A 27,354-nucleotide genomic window follows, 5' to 3' on the forward strand; every position below is an offset into this window, starting at 1 on the left:
AGGTGCATTGGCCATGCTAAATTCACCCTCAGCGTCCCTGAACAAGCACAGGAATGTGGCGCCTTGGGGATTTTTACATAACTTCACTGTGGTGTTAAGGTAAGCCTACTTGTGACACTAATAAATAAACTTAAATTGAATCCTCATTGTTGGCATAACTTTGCATCACGAACCAGCTGTCCAGCCAACTGAGCCAAACCAACCCTCAGAATAGATTAACCCTCTATCCATCACTTCATTAGAATCAAACTTGGTCAAGCCTTTGTGACGTAGTGCAGGTTACAACCACAGAATCTTGCAAGAGGCCCCATATGAGTTCTGAAATCCTGAGGTTACAGAAGGCAGGAGATTGAAGTGAATTCCATTAAATAATTCACTAATAAATGATTGACCAACCAATAAGACTATGTTAAAAAATTGATTCACTCTAAACACCCACCCTGGGCCCATAAAAATTTAAACCCACACACAGTGCATGTAGTGGGGGCACCAACTCTAAGCTGGACATATATCAGCACGTAACCACCAATCCCTCCTTCCATATTGGTTGATCGACACGCTTTGCCTCCCCACAGCTAATTGGAAAGCCTGGTTGATGATTCCTGACTCTCATCCAAACATTCTTTTCTCCTCTCCTCCCACATCTCCCTGCACTGTAGGGATTCTATTCTATTCCATCTCCAAACTTTTTATAACTAATAAACAAAAGCTGCCAGAGAAAATGGAAAGTAAATATTTATTGCCCCCTGAAGTTCTCTTGGGTTTGAAGGGAGGGGCAACCCAGAGATTAATCTTCCGAGAGACTCCAGATTAATCTTGCCATGTTAACAACCTTAGACAGTTGTCTTAGGCTTCAAGGCCCAGATTACCGTGGTAAGGAGTCTCACAACATCAATATTGCTGCCACCCTTCAAGGGACAGTGCTCCGAAAGCTCATGCTACCAAATAAACCTGTTGGACTTTAACTTGGTGTTGTGAGACCTCTTACTGTGTTTACCCCAGTCCAACGCCGGCATCTCCACATCACAGATTGCCATGGGCTATGCGTTGGACATTCCCTGTTGCACATCATTTGGTCAACTTGACATACAGAGTGAAGCTTAATGACATTTCACATCATGTCAAGCCAGTAAACACAAATATATTAATTGTAAACTCCATCTCAGTGGAAAACTTTCTTCTTTTTCCCCCCCCGATCTCAATTCCACACAGCTTTCCCCAACAAGTAGAGGAAAGGGACTGAACAGTGTAGCTTTCCTGTAAACCACATCATAGTCGCGCCATAGAAAATCACCAGAGATCATCCAACATGAGTGAGATCCAAAGGCAAGTCTTCCAAAAGCACAGTCAACGTTCTCCCGCACATGCTCAGTTACACACCTGAGTCTAAACAGAGATATTAAGATTACAATTGTTCAAAAGATAGATGAAAAGCGAAGTAAACTCACCCCTTTTCCTTCCTTCAAATCGCCTTTTAGCAGACTGTCCAATGGAAACGAGAGGATGTTGCTCATGTTTTGAGTCTGTAAGCAATTTTTCAAAAAAAACACCGTGACAATCCTTCATGCGAATCAAACAAACATTTTCAAACAGCAAAGGGATTCACAGCCTGATTGGAACCAAAAGGAGAGGTTTGTAAAAGATCTGCCTGAATACTGGTGCTATCAGTCATGATCTCAGTGCGTCCGAGACATTAGTCAGTGAAGTACTTTTGAAGTGTAGTCACAGTATGTAGGAAACATAGCAGCCAATTTGTGTATTGAAAGCCCCCTACCCCCGTCCCAAATACCAATTTAATACTGAACAGTATTATTTTAATTTAATTAACTTAATGATATTGGCCATACAGACACCAGTGAAAACTCCCCATTTTTCAAAAATGGTGCTGAGAGATCTTTTCCATCTGCTAGGCCAGGCAGGCTTCACCCAAAAGCCAGCACCTCTGACATGACAGCACTCCCTCAGTACTGTACTGGAATAAATCAAATCCAAGCCCTCACATAAATGGTGAGCGTCAACAACAACTGAAGTTGAATTTTTATTCAAGATTGCCTCTAACCATGTCTGTGTCAAGCCCTGTTGAGTATGCAGACTGGGACAGAATTGCCACAGACCATTCTGGAAGTGTTTACATTTCTGAGACATTCCAACCAGATGAATTTCCTATAATGAGTTTCACCAGTTACGTGAAAGAAGAAATCGCCAAATTTCACAGAAAATTGTTTCCATGTAATTAAACCCAAATTAAATGCAAGGCCACATCATACTTGAAGACATCAAATGTTGCTGGCTGCACGAATGTTAACACTTTATGCGAACAGCTATTCCTGTACAAGCCTACACAATAGAACATCACTGCCAAATCCACTACCGCATCTGACGCCTTTAATACAGTATAACCCTCTTTTTTTATATAAAGAGTTTATTTATGTCACAAGTAGGCTTACATTAACACTGCAATGAAGTTACTGTGAAAATCCCCTAGTCGCCACACTCCGGCGCCTGTTCAGATACACTGAGGGAGAATTTAGCATGGCCAATTATCCTAACCAGCCTGTCATTCGGACTCTCAAGGCTCCTCACAAGGGCATCAACAAAATTTGACCACAAGCAGCAGAACAAGATGATAGGGCAGATAACCATCAACTTGATCAACGGTATAGATCGAGGAGCATCTTAAATGAGATGGGGAAGGTAGTGATGCAGAAAGATCTAAGGAGGGAATTTCAGAATTTAACACCTTGGCAGCTGAGGAAACAATTGTGAATGACAGGGCAATGAAAGTCTGGGGTTTGCAAGATTCCAGGGCCAGAGGGAGTGGAGAGATTGTGGACAGTGTCGGCCTGGAGGCGTTCAAGCAAGGTCATGGCAGGATTGGAAAGAAGGGTGAGAATTTTTTTAGTGTTGCTGGACTGCAAGCCACTGTAGGTTAGCGAGCAGAGACTGATGGGGAACAGGGCTGGGTGCACGTCAGGGTTTTGGATAAACTGGAGGATGCAAGGTGAGAGACCAGCCAAGAAAGCAGCGACTAGAAGAGTCAAATCAGGAGGTAGCATAAGCTTGGGTGAGGTTTCCGAGCAACAGACGGACCATCAAAAGTGCAGAGGTGGGTAATATTACACAGCTAGAATTGGATAGTCTTGGTGATGGAGAGGTTACAAGGTCAAATGTCCAGCTCAAGGTCAAGCACTGTAAAGTGAACCTGTTTTCAGCAAGATTTCAGCAGACTTTCTCCTCTCCTCAGCCAAACGTAGTCAGTTATCCAAAAAGGGGAAGAGAGGAATGAAGAGTTACAAAATAGCTTCCATTGTGGTTCTCTCTCGATTATAATGAAGTATGAGCTCAAGTACAGCAAGTTACAGAACATCCCATAACCACAATAAGTGATGTATCACATATTACAATTAAGCAACCAGTTTGACAAAGACTAAATGAGCAGGTCTGAGAGACAAGAGTTGGTAAGCTGACAATAGAAGTCATTTTAAAACTATAATGAATGCAGTTTTGTTTTATTAGTTCTTATCCTTCAACCTACATCATTGCAAAAAACAGATAATCTACTCATGTTCACATTCTTGCTTATGAGACCTTGCTATGCGCAATTACAGTTGCATGTTTCCTGCATTACAACAGTGACCACACTTCAGAATTATTCCATTGGTGCTTCGGAACTTGCCAAGATGGGGCAAGATGCTTCACAAGTGTAAGTTCTTTCATTACTGAGTCATTAAAAGCCCCAATAACAAGGACAAATATGGGTTCTAAAAAAATGTTGTGAAGAAGCCACAGTCTTGACATTAGCAGGGAGCCATGCCAATGAGAGAGAAATATAAACTAGTTGCTATAACAACTATGACCCATGTTTTAAACAATACATCTCTTTGTAAATGTGGAAAACAAGACTCACGTTCTTTATCCTAACTTGAAGGACATTATTGTTTTAAGAATATATACTTTTTTATTTTGCCGAACAGGTGAATTGCAATGTCTACTCTGTACCCCAACTGGATGGATCAGGCAGTAAAATGCAGCCTATAAACTTTAAACAGCAGTGGTTGAACTAATGGTAACTTTTCACTATTGAAGATTGAGACTGGACAAGATTCAGTAAGATGGCACCAGGAACAATGGGTTTTAAACATAAAGGAGAAACTATTTACTCAGACAGGAAATGCCAAGATTGATCTTTAGAAAAACGCACACACAAAACACACAAGGGAAAATCTTTTTCCAATTATTTAGCAAGAAGGTTATATCTACAGGTGCAAGGCAATGCAACTTGGTGGGAAGAATAGGGAGGTCACTATAGTGTTCAATGGTTTAATTAAACTGTGTTTGACTATATTACTCTGTTGACTAATCTAACTTCACTGTGTTTAAATATTTAGGCCTGGGTATCGACCCTGACAGCTAAGGTAAACAGAAGCTTCCAGAAAGACTCGAGAAACCAGAGTGATGAACATGTATGTAGAAATCTTGTGATTGGGGTGATATGCATTGTAAACAAATCTGTTGTAGAATTATTGAAAAGATATTTTAATGCACTGTAAATAAGCCTGTTGTAAACCTGGAACATTGCTCGGAGGTAAATCACATATACAACTAAATGGCAAATACACAACATTCACTCAAATGCTACTTGGACATAGGGCAGAGGCGCAAAGGGATGTAGTATTATGGGTGTGGGTTAAGATACTGGCAGTAGCGTCTTGAATGAGCTTGAGTTTCCTGAGGATGCAAAGTGGGAAGCAGGCCAGTAAAACAATGGAATAATCAGATCTAGAAATAACAAAGGCACACTTGAGGGTTTCAGCAGATAGCCAGGGGCAGAGAGAGCCTATACTATAAAGGTGGAAGTAGGTGGCCTTGGTGGTGGAGAGAATAACTGTTTAGAATGAGTATTTAGATTCATAAATTCACAAGATACTGATTCTCAAATTCCTATCGTGTGGTTGAAAGTATGATCTTAAAATCATAGAAGCCCTACAATGCAGAAGGGGGCTGTTGGCCCATCACAACTGCACCGACAACAATCCCACCCAAGCCCTATCCCAGTAACTCCACGGACTAACCCTGCTAATCCCCCTGGCACGAAGGGACAATTTAGCATGATCATTCAAAACTTACCCATACATCTTTGGAGTGTAAGAGGAAATTGGGGCATCCAGAGGAAACCCATACAGACATGAGGAGAGCATGCAGACAGTCACCCGAGGTCGGAATTGAACCTGGGTTCCTGGTGCTGTTAAGCAGTAGTGCTAACCACTGTGCCATCATGCCACCCAATGTTTAAATATCATCACAAATGCTAAATTCAATGTTCCAGAGACTTTAGAACAACATAAGAAATTGGTAGAACCTGTAGTCTATACGGCCCATCTAGACTTTTCTGCCATTTAAGATGATCGTGCCTGTATTTCAAAATCAGTCCTGCCCCCATCTCATTTGATTCCTTTAGTACCAAAAAATCTATTGATCTTAGTCTTGAATGTACATCTAAGCTTGAGATTATGACCCTTAGTTCTAGACTGCCTAACTAGGACACAGCCTCTCAGCATCGAAGGAGATCACCACCCAATTTTCTAAATTCAAGAGTATGGACCATTTTATTCATTCTCCCTCACACAGAAGAGCCTCTCATAGCAGAAATCAATCTAATGAAACGTATTAAGCCCTACTTAAGGAAAATATATCCTCCCTTGGGCAGCGACCAAAACTGTACACAAGTACACTATTGTTAACTCACCAGAGCCCTGTATAATTACAGCAAGTTGTCCTTACTCTTGTAATTCAACCCACTTGCACTACTTCCTAATGACTTGCTATATCTTCATGTTAACTTTTAAGTTAAATTTGTATACAAGGAATCTCCCAACACCTTTCAGAGAGAGTATTCTGTTTTTCTATTCTTCCTACAAAAGAATAATTTCATGCGTCACACTCCTCTACCACCTCCTTTTCCTACTACTTAACTGGCCTATACCTCACAGCTCTTCAAATCCTCTTGATAGCTTACTCTCTCTTCACCTATTGAAAACCTGATGCTAACTGCATTCAAACTCACCTCACTGGCAATGGCAACTGGGCAAACTTACCAGGTTTTTAAAGAGTGCGGTTACTTCACGAGTGAACACTCCGAGGTTCAGGAAACCCATGGACAGCTCGTTCTTGTTCTGAGATAGGTGGTGGTTCCCAAAGCTCTCCAGAACTTCAATGTACTGCTCTTTATTCTCCACATGTGCTGGACACCGAAACGAGAGAAAAGAAAATGGAGACATCTCATTAGAAATTGGATTTCACAGGATTGCCAGCCTCACTGTGCTAACCTTCATGGTCGAATAGTACACCAACACTCAGTTTCAGGACGTCTCCAAGTGTGCTCTCTCTCCCCCAGCTATGAGAATAGGGAGAACAAAGTCAGTCATTCTCCCCACTAACCCAGGAGTGTACAGGCTAAATGTGGCATCATCGTATCTAGCCTGGATGGTATCAGTTGTCTTAGCACATACTGAAGATAAATTCTCAGGCTGGGAGAGAAAAGGAAGTGATCAAGTCAATCAAGGAGTCTAGTTAATCATAGAATCCCTACAGGAGGAGGCCATTCAGCCCATCAGGTCTGCATCGATCACAATCCCATCCAGGCCCTATTCCCATAACTCCACGTATTTGCCCTGCTAGTTCCCTGACACCAAGGGGCAATTGATCGTGGCTAAACAACCTAACCCTCACATCTTTGGACAGTGGGAGGAAACCAGAGCACCCGGAGGAAACCCATGCAGACACAGGGAGAATGTGCAAACTCCACACAGACAGTGACCCGAGGCCAGGATTGAATCTGAGTCCCTGGCAGCGTGAGGCAGCAATACTAACCACTGTGCCACCATGCCATCCACTTACAAACTGGATCAAGAAAGAGTTCCACCAAAACTCAAACATTTTAATTTAAATAATAAACTCCAAAAAACTTTAATTCATAGTAAATGTTAAGCTCAACAATACCAACAGCTCTCAAATTCTAACACAATACTCTCAACCTGTTCAACATATGACTGAAGTTACTCAAAAATGTATTATGTGGCAGCAACCTCACCTTGGAGTCAGAAGGTTATGGAATAAACACCCACTCCAGATACTGGAGTTCATAACCTAGGTGGATATTCCAATGCACTTCCAAGGAAACGTTGTCCTTTGATTAGGATGGGAATTCAGAGTTTTACCTTTCCTACGCTGGTGCTTTGAGTGAATGCAAAAGAACTGATGGAACAATTGGAGGAGGTAATATCCCATTGCTCCGGCCAATCAAAGCCAGCAAAAAAAAAATCCAATTATCAGTAACATTTAGCTGCAAAATAATGATAGCAACATCAAGGAATCCATTTCATGAATGGTTTAAGTCATTTCTAAAGCATGTGCCCCATATATGCAAGATGGTAGAACATTGTTGTTTATATTAGGCCAAACTATGGGCTAATGGCATCAACTCTCAAGACTGCAGACCCACCCAATCTGATGTTTGCCGCAATTAGTCACAACAAATCCCTTGAAGGCCCAAATTTAATCAGGCCATCATCATCACTGGCCTGGGCAGATCCACAAGAAAAATAGGAAGAGGTCATTCGTCCCCTCATTCCTGTTCTATTCAATTAGACCAACAATTTTACAGGAACATAGGATCACTGAATAGTTACAGCTCTGAAGAAGGCCACTCAGCTATTGTATCCATGCCAGCACTTTGCAAGAACAATTCTGCCAGTCCCACTCCCTGCCCCCTTTCCCCACAGCCCTGAAATCCTTCTTCTCTTCAGAATCTTAGAACCCGACAGTGCAGAAAGACGCCATTCGGTCCATCGAGTGTGCACCAACCACAATCCCATCCAGGCCCTAGCCCCATATCCCTGCATATTTTACCTGCTAATTTGTCTAACCTACGCATCTCAGGACACTAAGGGACAATTTTAGCATGGCCAATCAACCCATCCCGCACATCTTTGGACTGTGGGAGGAAACCGGAGCACCTGGGGGAAACCCATGCAGAAACGAGGAGAACGTGCAAACTCCACACAGACGGTGACCCAAGCCAGGAATCGAACCCAGGTCCCTGGAGTTGTGAAGCAACAGTCCTAACCACCGTGCTACCATGCCGAAAGTTTATCCATTTCCCTCTAAGGAGTCACAATTGAATCTGCCCCCACCTCACTCACAGGCAGTGCATTCCAAATCCTAACTACTCACCACAAGAAAAGATCCACTTGTGATGCAATTACTACCTTAGTCAGAGTCCTCTGATTCTGAATTCTCCCATCAATGGGATCAGTTTCTTCCCACTTACTCTGTCTTGGCCTCATGGTTGGGAACATCTCTATCAAATCACTTCTCAACCTCCTCTTCTGTAAGAAGAACAACCCAGCTTCACCAATCTACCTACACACAAAAGATGTCTCATATCCCTGGAACCATTCTCAGGAGCCTTTTCTGCACCCTCTCCAACTTCTTCACATCCTTCCTAAAGTCTAATGGCTCAAAGTTGGATACAATAACACAGCTGAGACTGAACCAATGTTTTATAAGTGTTCATCGTAACTTTGCTTTTGTACTTTAATGTTTCAGTTTGAAAACTATAGAAATATTTTGTTTTAATGCATTTACAGGATGTGGGCATCGCTGGCTGGGCCAGGGTTTATTGGCCATAAGAGCCAATTACATTTCTGTGGGTTTGGAGTCACATGCAGGTCAAACGAGGTAAAGATGGCAGATTTCCTTTTACAACAATCAAAAATGGTTTCATGGTCATCACTAGATCGTTTAATTTCAGATTTTTATTGATTTCAAATTTTACCATCTGCTGTGGTGGGGTTCGAACTTGGGTCCCCAGAGAATTATCCTGGGTTTCTGGGTTACTTGTCCAGTGACACTACCACCTGCCCCTAAATTGACTCCAAGCCTTGCTTTTTTTGGGAGATGAGCCTTCCCAGTTTCCATCATCTTTTGTACGCAAGTGCTTCCTGAGGTCAGGCCTAAAGGCACCAAATTTAATTTTAATGTTATACCTCTTTGCTCAGGACTTCCCCATCAGTTACAATATTTCAATCTATGGTCCCATTAATTTGCATATACCGAAGTAAACTCAAAAGACACAACAGCATTAAAATGCATTGTAAATGTCCCAGAGACTAGTTTCCTCGTCCAGCTCACATTCAAACTGGCCTTCCCTGCCCCATAAAACTTTTCTGCAATTTCACAGGGATCTCTTCTAAAAAATCAAGCTGGCCTTAGGAGCCCATCATTTGCTACCGAGAGGAAGACATCTTACTTTCCCTTTACTTCACCTCAGATGCCCAAAAGACCCTTAGCCAGCTTCTCGGCCTTTTGGCTAAGATCAAGTGTAGGATCGACACGCTGTGCTTGGTTGAAGTCTTTAGGTTACATTTTAGCTTCACTTGAAGCAATTTTTAAAGGCAGCATCTCGGCCTTTTGGCTAAGATGCAAATGAGATCAAACCTTGGAGGAGAAGCTATGCCTACTCCAATCAGCTTGGATCATGTAGATCAAGCCCAAGACAGGAGGTGAGAGCCCTGTCTTGTCACCTTGGATCAGGAATGTCTCAACTTGATGATACTCTGAATTGGACTTGATTTGATTGAATTGGATTTAAAAAAAAAGACCCTTAGCCAGCAAGAAATGTGACTAATCCCTCAGAGCAGTCAAATCTGAACAGTGAGATGCCAAACATCCAATCCTTGGAGGGAATAATATTTTCACTGGCTGAAGAGTTACAAGATTTTCATTTGCTCTTTTCTACCCAACCATTTAGTGATGATTTCTGCTCCTTATTTTGTCCTCTTTCCTCAATATTTTACAGTCAGCTAGCAATTACTGTTTCCCCCCAGAAGAAAAACAACTCATTTGGGTTTTCATCTTCACATTCGAAGGAAGAGGTGATAGCATCCATCACCAGAAAGCGGGGATTAAATAGCGTAGCTGAGAAAAATTCAGAGTTCTGGGAAAATTGATGGGATAAACAGAACCAATGGCCTCCTCCTGCGCTCATAAACCTCAATGGCTCTCTGACTTTTGCGGCCATTCAAGATCTTGGATTTGTAGACCATTTCTCAATACCTCAGAATGCTGCAGTGTGATTTACGGTCAGTGACGTATTTAAAAAGAATTGTCACAATCAGACAGTGTGGGAAATGCCACAGACAATTCGCACATTGAAAGGTTCTACAAACAGCAGTGTGATAACAATCAGGACATCAGTTTTTTTTAAGTGACGTTGGTTGAGGAATAAATATTGGCAGGACACCAGAGAGAACTCCCTATTCCTTTTCAAACAGTGCCGCGGGACCTCTTTCACCCACCTGAGAAAACAGAGACGTGGTGGCTTAATATCTTATCTGAAAGACAACACCATCAATAGCGCAGAGCTCCCTCGGTATTACACTGAGAATGTCACAGCCTAGATGAGGTGCTCAGGTCTCTGCAGTGGGTCAATCAATCATCTGACTTAGAGATCGGAGTGCCACAGCCAGCAACAACACAGTATGCAGGAAGGGGTTTGGTGGGGGAGGGGAGGGTGGGAATGTTAAAAGATAAAGAAAAAGTATCTTCAAACAATGCTCTGCTCAAGCCTTAGAGGTAGTGTCACAAGATGAACGTGCACAGGGGAAGAAATTCTAGCTGGGTCAAAATTCACTGAGATTATCCTTCAAATACATTTCATATATTAGGACGGTTAACTGTCTGCCTTGCTTAATAAATGGCAAATCAGTGGGGATAAAAATAAATCGAACACAAGTTTTTATTTACTCTCCACTTTCTTTGCAAAGGTTTTCATAAAAGAAACTCTTTCACGGGCGATTAACCACCATGCAAAAATTTCCATTCTTCCTTTTCCAATCCCTGTTTGTCAGGATAATGCACTGTACAGGTTCAGTCAGTCATACCATCACAAAAAAATTAACACATTTGGCTCAGTTCACACTTAAAATAGGAGCAGGAAGAGGCTATTCAGCCTTTCAAGCAGGCTCTGTTGTTCAATATGATCGTGGCTGATCCCTTATCTCAAAACCATACTTTCACTTTCTCCCCTTACACGTTTAGTGTCTAGAAAACTATTTCCTTCTTAAATATATTCAATCACTTGGCCTCCACAGCCTTCTGTACTAGAGAATTCCACTGGTTCACCACCCTCTGAGGGAAGATACTTCTCTTCATCGCAGTCATAAATGGCTTACCCTCATATCCTGAGAGTGTGACCCCTTGTTCTAGATCTCCCAGCCAGGGGAAATATCATCCCTGAATCCAGTCTGTCCAACCCCATCAAAATTTTATACATTTCAACGAGCTCCCCTCACATTTTAGCTAAACTCCAGTGAACAGTCAACCCAATCTCTCCTCGTATGATAATCTTGTCATCCCAGGAATCCGGCTAGTGAACCTCCGCTGAACACTCTCTATCACAAACATATAATTTCTTAGGTAAGGAGATCAAATCTGTACACAATACTCCAGGTGTGACCTCATCAAGGCCCTGAACAGCTACAGTAAATCATTATCCTTCCTGTAGTCAAGCCTTCTTGCAGTGAAGGACAACATATCAACTGCCTTTCTAACTGCTTGCAGTACCCGCATGCTTGCTTTCAATGACAGGTGTACAAGGACACATCAACATGTCCCAATCTTCCATTATTTAAATTCTGTTTTTCCTGGTGAAGTGGATAACTTCATAGCTATCCATACAACAGTCCCTTTACTATATATTTGCCCACTCACAGACTTAGATAAAATTTCCCAAAACCTCTTTACATCCTTCTCACCACTCGCACCCCCAGCTAAGTTGGAAATATTACATTTGGTTCTCTCATCCATCATTCATTGATGTGTTAATCTTTTTTAAGTTTACTTATTTGTCACAAGTAGGCTTATATTAACACTGCAATGAAGTTACTGTGAAAATCCCCTGGTCGCCACACTCCAGCACCTGTTCAGGTACACCAAAGGAGAATTTAACGTGGCCAAAGCACCTAACCAGCACATCTTTCAGATTGCAGGAGGAAACTGGAGCACCCGGAGGAAACCATGCAGACACAGGGAGAACATACTAACTCCACACAGACAGTGACCCAAGCTGGGAATCGAACTCAGGTCCCTGGCGTTGTGAGGCAGCAGTGCTAACCACTGTGCCATTATGAATTGCTGAGCCCAAGCATCGATCCCTGCAGTACCTCACTAGTCACTGCCTGCCACTCTGGAAAGGACTTATTTCCTGTCTGCTAACCACTTCTGAACCCATGCCAATATCTTACATCCAACTCCATGTGCTCTAATTTATGTGAGATTTTATCAAAAGTTTTCTAAAAATCCAAATACATCACACCCGCTGGTTCTTCCTTATATGTTCATTCTGGTTCTGTCCTCAAAACTCCAGTAAGTTTGTCAAACATAATTTTCCTTTCACAAATCTATTTTAACTTTGTCCGATCCCTTTGCGATGATCTAAGGTTCCTGTTACCCTACCCTTTATAATAGGCTCTAGCATTTTCCTTACCATTGGTGTTCAGCTAACAGGTTTGTGATTTCCTGTTTTCTCCCTCCTTCCTTTTTTAATAGTGAGGTTACATTTTCCACCCTTCCATCTATCAGGACAGTTCCAGAATTTTAGAAGGCAGCAAGCAACAAAATCACAGAATACGGCACTGCAGAAGAGGCCCTTCTACCCATCGAATCTGCACAGACACATGAAAGACTCTGACCTGCCTAACTACTCCCACTTGCCAGCACTTGGCCCATAGCCTTAAATGTTATGGTTTGCCAACTACTCATCCAAGTACGTTTAAACGGATGTGAGGCATCCCGCCTCCACCACCTTCCTTGGCAGCGCATTCTAGACTGTCATCACCCTCTGGGTAAAAAAGCTTTTCCTCAAATCCCCCCTCAATTTTAACTCGTGGCCCCTCGTAACTGACCCTTCATCTAAAGGGAACAGCTGCTCCTGATCCAGTCTGTCCATACCCCTCAATGTTCAACACCTCAACCAGGTTGCCCTTCAGTCTTCCCTGCTCCAGAGGGAACAACCCAAGCCTATCTGACCTCTCTTTATTACTAAAAATGTCCCATCCCTGGCAACAGCCTGGTGAATCTCCTCCGCATCTCTTCCAGTGTAATCACATCCACTATTTCCATAGCCACCTCCTTCAGTAACCTGGGATGTTGATTATCAGACCCTGGAGATTTATCAGCTGTCATTAGATTCTCCAGCACTATTCCCCTAATAATACTAATTTAGTCAATTCCTCCTATTCACTAGATCATTAGCATTTCTGGGAAGTTATTTGTATCTGTGTCCTTGAAGACAGAACTAAAGTAGTTGTTTGATTGCGCTGCCATTTCCTTGTTCTCCATTATAAATTCTCCTGTTTCCAACTGTAAGGAACCTACACTTGTCTTCACTAATCCTTTTCTTTTTATATTCTTACAGAAGTTTTTACAGTCCATCTTTATGTTCCTTGTAAGTTTACTCTCATACTTTATTTTTCCCCTTAATCAATCTCTTTTATCCTTTGCTAAATTCTGAGCTCCCAATCCTCAGACTTGCTATTTTCCAGAGCAACTTTATTATGGCTCCTCTTTGGATCTAATCTTTAATTTATTTTGTTAGCCTTCTTTGGGCCACATTTTCTGTTGTGCGTTTGCACTAGAAAGGGCGGCATGGTGGCACAGTGGTCAGCACCCTTACAGTGCCAGGGACCCGGGTTCAATTCCAGCCTCAGGTTACTGTCTGTGCGGAGTTTGAACGTTCTCCCTGTGTCTGCATGGGATTCCTCCGGGTGGTCTGGTTTCCTCCCACAGTCCAAAGATTTGCGGGTTAGGTGGATTGACCATACTAAATTGCCCCTTAGTGTCAGGGTGACTAGCTAGGGTAAATGCATGGGGTTATGGAAATAGGGCATCGGTGGGATTGTGGTCAGTGCAGACTCGATGGGCCAAATGGCCTGCTTCTGCACTGTAGGGATTCTGTGCATGTATAACTGTTGCAATGCATGAATTCATCCCTTAAATATTAGCCATTGCCTATCCACAGCCATGCCTTTTAATGAGTCTCCCCAATCTGTAGCCAACTCACCCCTCATGCCTCATGTAGTTTCCTTCGTTTAGGTTTTAGAACCCTATAATCTAATTATAAGTAGTAACTTACAGAGTCCAGAGGAATGAATGGCTTTAATCAACTTCTTCATCTTCAGCAGGATAGCCTGATCCGCTTCCAGTGACTACAAGACAAAACAAAGAGAGAACCGTCAGGGCACAGGCTTCCCAAGAGACTTCCAACAGCAAAACACAGGAAGAGAAATACAGCCCAAACAGGCAGTACCAACAGCAAACCTCAGCGCCAAACATAAATACAACAGGAGTGGCTAAATTTAACTTCACACACCACCTCTCAAAACAAAAGGTCAAAAAAAAGCTCAACATTGTCCCCAATCCTTCCTCAAACAAGTGTCTTGCAGCTTAAACAAGCCCTATCTATAGGGCACAAATGTCATCTTTCCAGCAACTAGAACTGGGCATAGGATCCAAGGTACTGTCTGACCGCAGCTCTTTAAGTTGAAGGGAAGTTGTGACCTGTACTCAACTGTTTCAGTTTTGAGTTCTCAACGTTATTTGCTTTGTTAGTATTTGGCCAGTGAGTGGACGCATCAAGAAACTAAAATTGAGATTTCCCTATACCTTTCCATGGTACGATCATCAGGTTCAATTTCCTCTCAAAATATGGCCGACCTTACCTCATTTTCTCCCCCCACCCCCTGCCCCCATCACCACCCTGTGGCACCCACCTTTTTTTTATTTGATTTGATTAATTATTGTCACACGTATTGGGATACAGTGAAAAGTATTGCTTCTTGCCTGCTATACAGCCAAATCATACCGTTCATGGAACACACAGGGAGAAGGAAAGAAGAGGGTGCAGAATATGGTGTTGCAGTTACCGATAGGGAGTTAAAGCACAATTTTAAAAGCTTGGAATGGGAATAAAACAATGGAAATAGAGGATATGCTGGGGACAGCTTGTGAAAGGTCACCTCGCTCCAGTGCCATCTTTCTTCCTTTCTTACATCAAATTTGCAGTTTGATGTCTGCAAATTTTGCTTTACTGAATCTAAGTCATTATCATAAGTAAAGAACATAGAATTTTGCAATATACAAACAGACCATTCAACCCGACTATCAATGCCAGTGTTTTGACTCAACATAAGCCTCCCCCATCCCTCGTTGATCCAGCAATATTAACATATCCTCTATTCCTTTCACCTTTGTGCACTTGACTAGCTTCTGCCTACATGCCTCTTGGGAGTTCCAGAACCACTCCAACAGTTGCCCATTCCCGTCATTCCAATATAATTCTTGTAACCTTCCTCCCAACCACCATTCCTCCTCCAAGGAGCACCAGTGGCTTCCTACCCTTCGACCAATTTCAGATGCAGTCCAACCCTTCACTGATTACTCACTGCCTAGCACATTATTGTAAGGAACAACAGTTGGCCATTCAGCCCTCATGTTAGTTCTACCATTCAATCAGATCATGGTTGATCTGTATCTGAATTCCATCTGCCCACCTTGGCTCTGTATCGCTGAATACAAAATTTATCAATCTCAAGATTCGAGATGTTCAGTTGAACCCTGGCCTGAACAGCTTTTGGGGAAGAGAGTTCCAGATTTCCACTACATTGTGTGTTAGGAAGTGCAACCTAACATCTCGTGTGAAGAGCCAAGCTCTAATTTTAAGATTGTGGCCTCTTGTTTTGGACTCCTTCACCAAAGGCAAGTTTCTTTCCACCTAAATGATCAATTCCTCTGCTTGCCTCGATTACACAACAGCTTCATCATTTGTACATGAGGGAATACAAGTCAAGTCATAAACTTCATAAAGAACGTTCCCAATGGTGGGGGAGTCCGGAACTAGGGGTCATAGTTTGAGAATAAGGGGTAAACCTCTTAGGTCTGAGGTGAGAAGAAATTTCTTCACCCAACGAGTGGTGAATGTGTGGAGTTCACTACCACATGAAATAGTTAAAGCTAAAATGTTGTGATTTCAAGAACGAGTTAGATATAGTTCATGGGGCTAAAGGGATGAAGGGATGCGGGAGGGTGGGGATCAGGATATTGAATTCAATGAACAGGCATGATCAAAATGAATGAGGGAGCAGGTTCAAAGGGCTGAATGGCCTACTCCTTTTCCTAGTTTCTATGTTAACATCTTTAGACAAAGGGTCATCCAGACTTGAAAATTTAGCTCAGTTGTCACATATCTTGTGAAAAAGTTGGCATAACTCAGACTAAATTTACCATGGCGACACCTTTTACCTGGAGGAAGTGAGTGAAGTCAAAAGCAGAAGTTGTGTGAACAAGTATAGCCAGGTGGAGTGGGTGAGGGTTGGTTGGGCCTCCACACAAGGAAGAAGCAGACAGCCCTCACCACAACTACAGTCGACAACCTCCACCACTTTAACAGTTTCCAGTATGGTGACCCTAACTGGCTCCTTCTCTCCACAGGACACTGAATCTCTCCATCCCTTATTCTGACAGCCTGAGGGTCCATAATATCTCTGCATCAATCTCATCATATTTCCCCAATGCCCTTAAACTAATTGCTTCACTGCAAGTTTAGAGCTCTGTAAAATCATTTGAATTTTAGTTCTGACATTGTGACCATTGCATGAAAGCAACAGCAGATTTACACATCAAACATGTTTGCATCATTTGCATATAGGATATTCCCATTTTCATCTCCAGACACCAGTCTATATTCAAAGTTGTGAAATTCCCCACTTGTTTCACTACACCTCTTCTTTTAACCGCACAAGAATTGAAAGTTAAACAAACAATAAAATCAATCTAGCTAAAAGGAATATAATAGTCCCAGAGGAAGACTGCATCAATCAAACAGGACTGGACTACCTTACCCCCAGCCTAAGCCTCTCTCACCCTCTCCCCTCACCCTCACCCACCTTGCCCCTAGCTTGACCCCTATTATCCAGCCTCATCTCTCCTTTCTCCCATGCCTGACATTTCCTTTTGTCTACCCTGTGCTTAATTCCACCTCTCATGCCCTCTCGCCAATGGGTTGTAACGTCGTCATGGCAACCTTTAGCTGGCATCAGTTGGTGGAAGGTTTCCGTGTCTCCATCAAGGAGAGGAAAATTCCACCCAAGTTTCATAATCCTATTCAAGAACTAGCAATCCCTGCTGATTGCATGTTGTCAGAGGTCAGGTAAGGGTTTGGCAGAGGTCGAATGCAAATCCATGAAATGGATGCATCTGGAAAGAATCAGAGGGGCTAGCAAAATTCACAAAACACCCAGCAAGTGAGTGAGTGCTTTCAGGAGCAAAGGGGAGAAGACTGCAAAAACAAACAGACAAACCAACATTCTCTCTGTTATTTACTGTGCATAGATAAAGAATTACTGGCAACAGCCCTATTGCATCAACTTGGAATCCATCCAGATGTAAAGAACAAAACAATACAAAGCTGCCTTTGTCCCAGAGTCACTTCCCCAAGATTAAAAAGGCATTTGTTGTTGTTGTGGCACAACTTGCTATTATTCTGTTCCCCTCCCTCACATTGGGGTACAGTCCTGAGGCAATCACAGTCCTTACAGTGCACCACACATGTACCAAATTCTTCATGTACAAGATTAACTGTTAGGTGTTCAAACTCTTGAAGGGATTTGAGAGAGTAAATAAGGAGAAACTGTTTCTGCTGATTTGGGGGGTCAGTGGCCAGAGGACACAGGTTTAAGATAATTAGTCAGCAGAGGTGACAGGAGTTAGAAACAAATTACTGAGCAAGTTGCCACAAATCTGGAATGCACAGGAAAGGCTGGTGGAAGCAGATTCAATACTTACAGGAAAGATTTGCCTGGCAAAAACAGGGTAATGAGGCTAATTGGATAGCTTTCAAAAGCTGGCACAGGCAGAATAGCCTCCTTTAGAGCTATGTCATTCTATGATTACTCAAGCAAGAAGGCTTGACAGCTGAATTCAATATGGGCTTGTCCTCCCACACCAAGAGGAGAACACACACACACACTCCAGTCGCTAGGGAAGGGGGAAAAGGAGATGCAGAAACCTTTGCTGGATTCCCCTCCCTGTGCAGGGAAGGGGTGAGTGATAGACAGCTCCGGCACCCCAACCGAGGCTGCTGAGCCTAGCACATAAATGATTGGGGGGGGGGGTTCCAACAATTTCAAGCCTCTCTCTGTGCGACTCGCAGTCACGCCAGGCAGTGATGCAGCTGCTAGCTATTTTACAATCTAGAAGAGCTGATGCTGCATTCCTCACTGTTGCCTTTTCAGGCGAGACACTGAACCCAGATAAAATGGGTAACATCTGCCTTAACATCTGACTGCAAGGGTTCATACAAACCTGTATGACCAGCAAATGCCTCCGTGGATTACTAAAGGTAGAGAACATGCAGGCGTACCACCACATCTCCAATAGTGCCCCACCACTCAATTTTACTACCATCATTAGTTTGAAGTTACAAGGCCAGTTAGAGCTGCTCATAGTTGATCGTGTCAGTTCACTACGGACTGCCCTCCACCTGATCTCAGCCACTCTAACGCAGATGTATCAGAACCAGATTTTGTTCAAAGATTCTCCCAGTGTACTCTACAACAGGGAAGATGGGCTAGTTACTCTGTAAGGTGCTATTAAAGCACAATTTTACCATGTATAGAGCCCCTGTAGATAGAGGAATTACCCTTTAACAGGACAATCTTTATACTAAAAAAACTCATCTTTATATAACATTTGTCACGGGTAATGCCTCAAAGCACTTTACAACAAAATCAGTGTAGCTGTAATTCTAAGAGGGATCTCAGCAGCCTACTTGCACACAGCAAACTCCCACAAACAGCAATGTTCAGTGATGCTGTCTGAGTGATGAATATTTGCCAGGACACTGGGGAGATAACCGGACACTAAGAAAACAATGATATGATGGGGCGGTGTCAACTTGGATTTATGAAAGGGAAATCATGTTTGACAAACCTGTTGGGAGTTTTTTTGAGGATGTAACAGAAATTTTTAAAACTTTTTTTATTTATTAGTGCCACGAGTAGGCTTACGTTAACACTGCAATGAAGTGTGAAAATCCCCGAGTCACCACACTCCAGCACCTGTTCGGGTACACTGAAGGAGAATTTAGCATGGCCAATGCACCCAAACAGCATGTCTTTCAGACTTTGGGAGGAAACCCACGCAGACACGGGGAGAACGTGCAGACTCTGCACAGACAGTTCCCAGATTGGGTCATCAACCCTGTGGTCTCTGGCGTTGTGAGGCATCAATGCTAACCACTGTGCCAGCCCCACGTGCTAAGGAAGAACAGGTGGATATATAGTATTTGGACATTTAAAAGGCTTTTGATAAGGTCCCAGACACAAGGTTAGAGAAGAAAATTAAAGCGCGTGGGATTGGGGGTGAGGTACTGATATGAATTGAGAATTGGTAAACAGACAGAAGAGAGTAGGAATAAACAGACCATTCTTAGGACGACAGACTGTTATTAGTGGGATACCATAAGGATTGGTGCTGGGATCACAACTGTTTACAATCTATATAAATTATTTGGATGTGAAGACGAAATATAATATTTCTAAGTTTGCTGATGTCTCAAAGCTAGGTGGGAATGTAAGTTGTGAGGAGCCTGCAAGGCGGGTTCAATGAGATTTGGACAGGCTAAGTTAGGTTTAGGTTAATGTTAAAACATGACAAATGGATCTTTTTTAATTGATTCATGGGTTGCGGGCATTGCTGACTGGACCAGCATCCATTGCCCATCTTTATTGTCCTCTACGAGGTGGTGGTGAGCCACTGCCTTGAACCACAGCAGTCCATGTATATAATGTGAATAGATGTGGAACTATTTACTTGGTAGAAAGTAAAACAGAAAGACAGAGTTTTTTTTAAATGGTGAGAGGTTGGGAAGTGTTTTGTCCAAAGGGTCCTGTCTGTCCTTGTTCATGAGTCACTAAAAGCTAACGTGCAGGTACAGCAAGCAATCAGGGTGTTTTGGCTTCATGTGCAGGAGTAGGATGTCTTGCTGCAATTGTTTAAAGTCTTGGTGAGATTGCCCCTGGAGTATTATAGCAATATAGAAGGTAGGAGCAGGAGGCAGCCATTTGGCCCTTTGAGCCTTCTCCATCATTCATTACGATCATGGCCTCCTCCTGGTTCCCAATATTCCTACAGCATCCAAACTAAGGAATCTGAAGCGAACAGTCAGATTCAAAAAGGAAGGACAACAGCAAGACAGCAGGGACGCATTCTAGTAAATTAATTAACAGTTAATATCAAAGCCAGGACTCCAAAACTTGCAAACTAGAAATGGAAATAAAAACTTGACATTAGTCATGTTAGTAATCATTCCACCTTGGTGCTGTGGCCTCAGCTGTCTGGAATTGCCTCATTAAACATCTTGGCAGCTCTCTCCTTCTTTAAGATATTCCTTAAAATCCACCTCTTAGATCATGCTTTTTTCTCGTGAGACATGGGTGTCGCTGGCTGACCAGCATTTATTGATGTGGGGATGCTGGAGTAAACCCAGTCAGAAGTCTCATAACACCAGGTCAAAGTCCAACAGGTTTATTTGGTAGCACAATCCACTAGCTTTTGGAGCACTGCCCCTTTATCAGCTAAGTGGGATTTCAGTTCACAAACAGGGTATATAAAGACACAAACTCAATTTACAAAATAATGGTTGGAATGCGAGTCTTTACAGGTAATCAAACCTTAAAGGTACAGACAATGTGAGTGGAGAGAGGGTTAAGCACAGGTTAAAGAGACGTGTATTGTCTCCAGACAGGACAGTTACTGAGATTTTGTAGGCCCAGGCGAGTCATGGGGATTACAGATAGTGTGACATGAACCAAGATCCTGGTTGAAGCCATCCTCATGTATGCGGAACTTGCCTATCAGTCTCTGTTCAGCGGCTTTGCGTTGTCATGTGTCGTGAAGGTCGCCTTGGAGAATGCTTATCTGAAGATCAGAGGCCAAATGCCCGTGACCGCTGTAGTGTTCCCAACAGGAAGAGAACAGTCTTGCCTGGTGATTGTCGAGAGGTGTTCACTCTGCAAGACGTGCCGGATCAACAACACAGATGTCATCATCTCACGTGAGAACATCACCCACCAGGTAGACGGTATGTACACTTGCAACTCGGCCAATGTTGTCTACCTGATATGCTGCAGGAAAGGATGTCCCGAGGCATGGTACATTGGGGAGACCATGCAGATGCTACAACAGATGAATGAACACTGCTCAACAATCACCAGGCAAGAGTGTTCTCTTCCTGTTGGGGAACACTTCAGTGGTCACGGGCATTCAGCCTCTGATCTTCAGGTGCGCGGTCTCCAAGGCGGTCTTCACGACACACGACAGTGCAGGGTTGCTGAGCAGAGACTGATAACCAAGTTCTGCACACGTGAGGACGGCCTCAACCGAGATCTTGGGTTCCTGTCACACTATCTGTAACCCCCAAGACTTGCCTGAGCTTGCAAGATCTCACTAACTGTCCTGGCTGGAGACAATACACATCTCTTTAACCTGTGCTTAACCCGCTCTCCACTCACACTGTCTGTACCCTTAAGACTTGATTACCTGTAAAGTCTCACATTCCAACCATTATTTTGTAAATTGAGTTTGTGTCTTTATATGCCCTGTTTGTGAACTGAAATCCCACTCACCTGATGAAGGAGCAGCACTCCAAAAGTTAGTGGATTGTGCTACCAAATAAACCTGTTAGACTTTAACCTGGTGCTGTGAGACTTCTTACAGCATTTATTATCCATCCCTCATTGCCCAAGGGCAGTTGAGAGTCAACCACATTGCTGTGGTCCTGGAGGCACATACGGGCCAGACCAAGTAAGGGCAGCAGATTCCCTTCCTTAAAGAACATTCATGAACCACATGGGTTTTTCCAACAATCGACAATGCTTTTCGTGATCATTAGTAGATTCTAATTCCAGATTTTTTTTATTGAATTCAAATTCCACCATCTGCCGCAGCAGGATCCGAACCTAGGTCCCCAGAATGTTAGCTGACTGTCTAGATTAATAGTATAGCACTAGGCCAACACCGCCCCTAAATGCTTTCGGTCATCAACCCCATTAACTTCATGTGTGGCTTACTATCAAATTTCAACTGAGAATTTTGCCGTGAAGCATCTTGGGATATTTTACTGAGTTAAAGGCTGCACATAAATGCAGGTTGTTGGTTGGAAATATTTTTACAGTGGAAGACAGTGTTACGTGTTCAACACTGTGAGCATACAGGGCAAGGTTACGAATGTGGTGGGACATATTCCTGTTTCTCCAATCTTCAACCCTCACAATCCTACTATTGGATTCTGGACACAACCACCTGCACAGTGTACTGCACTCTGTTATAATATGTCTTTAAGGGATAGTAACATGTCGTGTGATCTAGCCACACTTCGGCCTGGAGCAGAACACAGCAAACACAGCTCTGATGCCCTCAAACTTTCTATCCATGTATATCTGTTCACATGTGCCTAGAATTAATAAGTGAACTCACAAGATGTTTTCACAATCCTTTATGAGCAATTGGTGTTTTTGTATGATTATACTGCTGAGGCTTTATAAGGCTCTGGTCAGACCACATTTGGAATATTGTGAGGAATTTTGGGCCCTACATCAAAGGAAGAGGGTCCAGAGGAGGTTCATGAGAACCTTCATAAGGAGCATCTGTACTCGATGGAGTTTAGAAGGATGAGGGGAGGTCTCATTGAAACATGCAGAATGCTGAAAGGTTAGAGAGAGTAGACGTGGAGAAGATATTTCCATTAGTAGGAGAGACTAGGATCTGAGGACACAGCCTCAGAGTAAAGAGAAGATCCTTTAGAACCAAGGAATTTCTTCAGCCAGAGGGTGGTAAATCTATGGAATTCATTGCCACAGAAGGCTGTGGAGGCCAGGTCATTGAGTGTATTTAAGACAGAGATAGAAAGGTTTTTGATTGGTAAGGAAAAGGCAGGAGAATGGGGTTGAGAAACTTTACAGCCATGATTGAATGGCGGAGCAGACTCGATGGGTCAAATGGCCTACCAACACACACACCTTCCTCAGCCAATTGGAAAACAAATGGACTCTTTGTCGCATGGTTGATAACTTCACACTATCAGTTATAAAGATCTTATTTGTCCCACCAACTCTTAATATTTTCATATCTAATAACCAAGTGTTTAATGAAGAAAAAGCTTAAAATAAGCACACATAATGTTTCTTCAGCAGTGTCATTATTTCTTAGAGTTGCCAAGACTGGAGGGGCTGATTGTGGACAAGTCCCCAGGACCGGATGGAATGCATCCGAGGGTTCTGAAAGAAATGGCGGAGGTGATAGTGGATGCCTTGGTGGTTATTTTCCAGACGTCGCTGGATTCCGGGGAAGTGCCGGAAGATTGGAAAACGGCTAATGTTACGCCGTTGTTTAAGAAGGGTGCCAGGCAAAAGGCGGGGAATTATAGGCCGGTTAGTTTAACGTCTGTGGTAGGTAAAATGTTAGAATCCGTCATTAAGGAGGAAATTGCGAGGCATCTTGAAGGGAATTGCTTGATAGGGCGGACGCAACACGGTTTCATTAAAGGGAAGTCGTGTCTGACAAATTTACTGGAGTTCTATGAGGATGTGTCTAGGGCAGTGGATAGAGGAGAGCCGGTGGATGTGGTCTTTCTGGATTTTCAGAAGGCGTTTGACAAGGTACCTCACAAGAGGTTATTGCAGAAGGTCAGGGGACATGGAGTTGGGGGTAGGGTGTTAGCGTGGATAGAGGATTGGTTGTCAAATAGGAGGCAGAGAGTGGGGGTCAATGGGTGCTACTCGGATTGGCGGTTGGTGACTAGTGGGGTGCCCCAGGGGTCGGTGCTGGGGCCTCAGCTATTTACCATTTATATAGATGATCTGGAGGAGGGAACCGAGTGCAGGGTGTCGAAATTTGCTGATGACACCAAGATTGGGGGAAAGGCAAATTGTGCGGAGGGTGTGGAGAGTCTGCAGAAGGATCTAGATAGGCTGGGCGAATGGGCCAGGAAATGGCAAATGGAATTTAATGTTGGCAAGTGTGAGGTGGTCCACTTTGGTAGGAAGAATGGTAGGAAGGACTATTACTTACGTGGCGAAAAACTGCAGCAGGCGACGGTGCAGAGGGACCTCGGGGTCCTTGTGCATGAGTCGCAAAAACCCAGCTTGCAGGTGCAGCAGGTGGTCAGGAAGGCAAATGGGATGCTGGCCTTCATAGCGAGGGGGATTGAATATAAAAGTAGGGAGGTCTTGCTGCAGCTGTATAGGGCATTGGTGAGGCCGCAGCTGGAGTACTGTGTGCAGTTTTGGGCGCCGCACCTGCGCAAGGATATTTTGGCCCTGGAGGGAGTGCAGAGGAGGTTTACTAGGCTGATACCAGAGTTGAGGGCATTGAGCTATGAGGAGAGGCTGAATAAACTAGGCTTGTACTCGTTAGAGTTTAGAAGAATGAGGGGAGATCTCATTGAGACGTATAAGATGATGAATGGGATGGATAGGATAGAGGTGGAGAGACTCTTCCCGCTCAAAAAAGACAGTAGGACTAGGGGGCACAGCCTCAAGATAAAGGGGAGGCGGTTTAGAACGGAGTTGAGGAGGAACTTCTTCACTCAAAGGGTGGTGAATCTCTGGAATTCTCTGCCCGTTGAAGTGGTGGAGGCTGCCTCGCTAAATATTTTTAAGAAGCGGGTTGATGGGTTCTTGATAAGAGAGGGGATTAAGGGTTATGGGGAGAGGGCGGGAAAGTGGAACTGAGCCACAACAGATCAGCCATGATCTTATTGAATGGCGGGGCAGGCTCGAAGGGCTAGATGGCCTACTCCTGCTCCTATTTCTTATGTTCTTATGTTCTTATGTTCTTATAATCCTAGGAGGGTTGATACATTTAGTGAAGAGAAATAACGTGTAGGCCAATATATTTAAAATCAAGAAGCAGCAAGAGTGGAGAGGTGGATGGATGGAACGTCCATAATAGAATGTAGAGAAGTAAGGAATATCAAGAAACAGAGGAGGCAATGTCTTAAACATAAATATTTAGCTTTCAGTAGATGTTGTTTCAGGTCTGCCAAACAAAAATAATCACTCAGTCAGTCTGGCAACTCTTATGTCAGGGCACACTCGTGGAATCAAACAACAAAAGAACGTAACAGTAGTGTTCAATTGTCCTGAGTGTGATGAGGTGAGTCTGTTTACTATTGATGCTCACTGCGCTTGATAGGCAAGCCTGGTTGTGGGCTCAGAGTAAAGTAAACAAACCGTAAAAGTTGCTGGAAGCAAAGAACTATCAAACGGTGGCGCAGACATTTTAAAGCACTGAAAAAAACCTGCTGCATTCGTGGAAACAAAGATACAAAGTTGGATGGGAGGGTGATCTGTGAGGAGGATGCAGAGGTATTTCGGTGTGATTCGGACAGGCTGAGTGTGTGGGCATGTGCAGGGCAGATGCAGTGTGACATGGAGAAATACGAGGTTATCCACTTTGGTAGCAAAAATAGGAAGAGTGTTACTTATTATTACTTAAATGGATGTAAATTGAGGGAAGCAAGACCTTGGAGACCTTGTGCATCGGTCGCTGAAAGTAAGCACGCAATTACAGCAAGCAGTAAACAAGGTAAATTATATGTTGGCCTTCATAGTGAGAGGATTTGAGTTTAGAAATAATGATGTTTTGCTGCAATTGGTGAGGCCACACCTGGAATACTGTGTGCAGTTTAGGTTTCCTTCTCTGAGGAAAGGTATCCTTGCTATAGAGGGAGTACAGCAAAAGTTTACCTGGCTGATTCCTGGGAATTACTGTGATTCCTGGGATGGCAGGTCTGTCTATGAGAAGACACTAAGTCGGTTAGGATTATATTCACTGGAATTTAGAAGAATGAGAGGGGATCTCATAGAAACTTATAAAATTCTAACAGGATCAGACAGGGCAGATTCAGGGAGAATGTTCCCAATGGTGGGGGCAGTCCAGAACTAGAGGTCATAGTTTGAGGATAATGGGTAAATCTTTTAGAACTGAGGTGCGGAGAAATTTCTTCACCCACACAGTGGTTAATGTGTGGAAGTCACTACCACAGAAGGTAGTTGAGGCCAAAATGTTATATCATTTCAAGAAGAAATTAGATACAGCTGTTGGAGCTAAAGGGATCAAGGGATATGGGGGGAAAATCAGGATATTGAATTCAATGGTCAGCCATGACCAAAATGAATGGCAGAGCAGGCTCGAAGGGCTGAATGGCCTACTCCTGCTTCTAGTTTCTATATTTCTATCACTGCATAGCTCTGCAGCATGTAAAATATACAACAGAGGCCACTCGCCGCATTGTGTTTGTGCTGGCTCTTTGAAAGAGCTATCCAATTAGTCCCACTCCTCCGCTCTTTCTCTATGGCTTGCAAATGTTCTCCTGCAAGTATTTATCCAATTTACTTTTGAAAGTGACTATTGAAACAGCTTCCACCACACTTTCAGGGGACTACAATCCAGGTCATAACCCATCACTGCATTTCAAGAAATGTTTTTCAATTCTCCTATGGCTTTCTTTGGCAATTATTCAAACTGATTTATTATCAGATGGAGAGAATGACGGTTTTAGAAGACAGTTGCCAACATTTAACATTCCAATCTCATTTAAACACATTTTCTGCCGATGCAAATACATGGAAAACCTTCAATAATTGCTGTCATGGGACACAGAACTACAAGGGGAAAAAAAACAAATTAAAAAAAAAAATCAATTGGCCCTACTTGTCCAGGAAAGCCTTTGGAACTGGACTTTCAACTGCCTCGGACTCTGCCCGCATCACAAGTGAAATAAGTTCCATGCTTACACAGGCAAACCAACACTGATTGCTTTGCCTGAGTAGCACATCATCACACTAGGAACTGACCACCTTAAATCAGAGTTCTCTGGTTACAAATCTTCCTCCAATGACTGAAAATTAATATGTTCTAACTTAAAAAGGGATTCAAGCTAATACCGCAAATAACATTTTTAAAAAACGAGTTGGATGAGTACTTGAGGGAGAAGAATTACGGACAAACAAAAAATGAAGGGTGGGTGGTGGGTATGGAAGGCAGTGATGGGCAGAATAACCTCCTTCGGCACTGCAAGTTTCTCTGATTCAACGAAATGTCTTCAAGACAATTCTGGGATTTGACTTTTCAGCATCAGTGACAAAGTCCATAAATAAAACAGACTGTTTATTTTAATCTTTTCCAATTAAGGATGTCAAACTGGGTCAGATATGGAGACCATGAGGAGCCAGA

The 27,354-nt window shown here is 43.1% G+C and overlaps 1 protein-coding gene across 1 annotated transcript in view; it reads right to left on the bottom strand.

Moving 5' to 3' along the window:
• LOC145357984 (arf-GAP with SH3 domain, ANK repeat and PH domain-containing protein 2-like) overlaps positions 1 to 27,354 on the bottom strand; it is a 98,153-nt gene that overhangs the window by 56,833 nt on the left and 13,966 nt on the right. The window contains exons 2-4 of the mRNA XM_080211633.1: positions 14,195 to 14,267; positions 6,096 to 6,241; positions 1,449 to 1,523 (exon numbers count right to left, since the gene is read on the bottom strand). Of these exons, the coding sequence (XP_080067759.1) occupies positions 1,449 to 1,523; positions 6,096 to 6,241; positions 14,195 to 14,267 (294 nt within the window). The remainder of the gene's footprint in view (positions 1 to 1,448; positions 1,524 to 6,095; positions 6,242 to 14,194; positions 14,268 to 27,354) is intronic.

The sequence above is a fragment of the Carcharhinus amblyrhynchos genome, chromosome 24 (assembly GCF_965287045.1).
Source record: "Carcharhinus amblyrhynchos chromosome 24, sCarAmb.v2.hapA, whole genome shotgun sequence".
Taxonomy (NCBI): domain Eukaryota; kingdom Metazoa; phylum Chordata; class Chondrichthyes; order Carcharhiniformes; family Carcharhinidae; genus Carcharhinus; species Carcharhinus amblyrhynchos.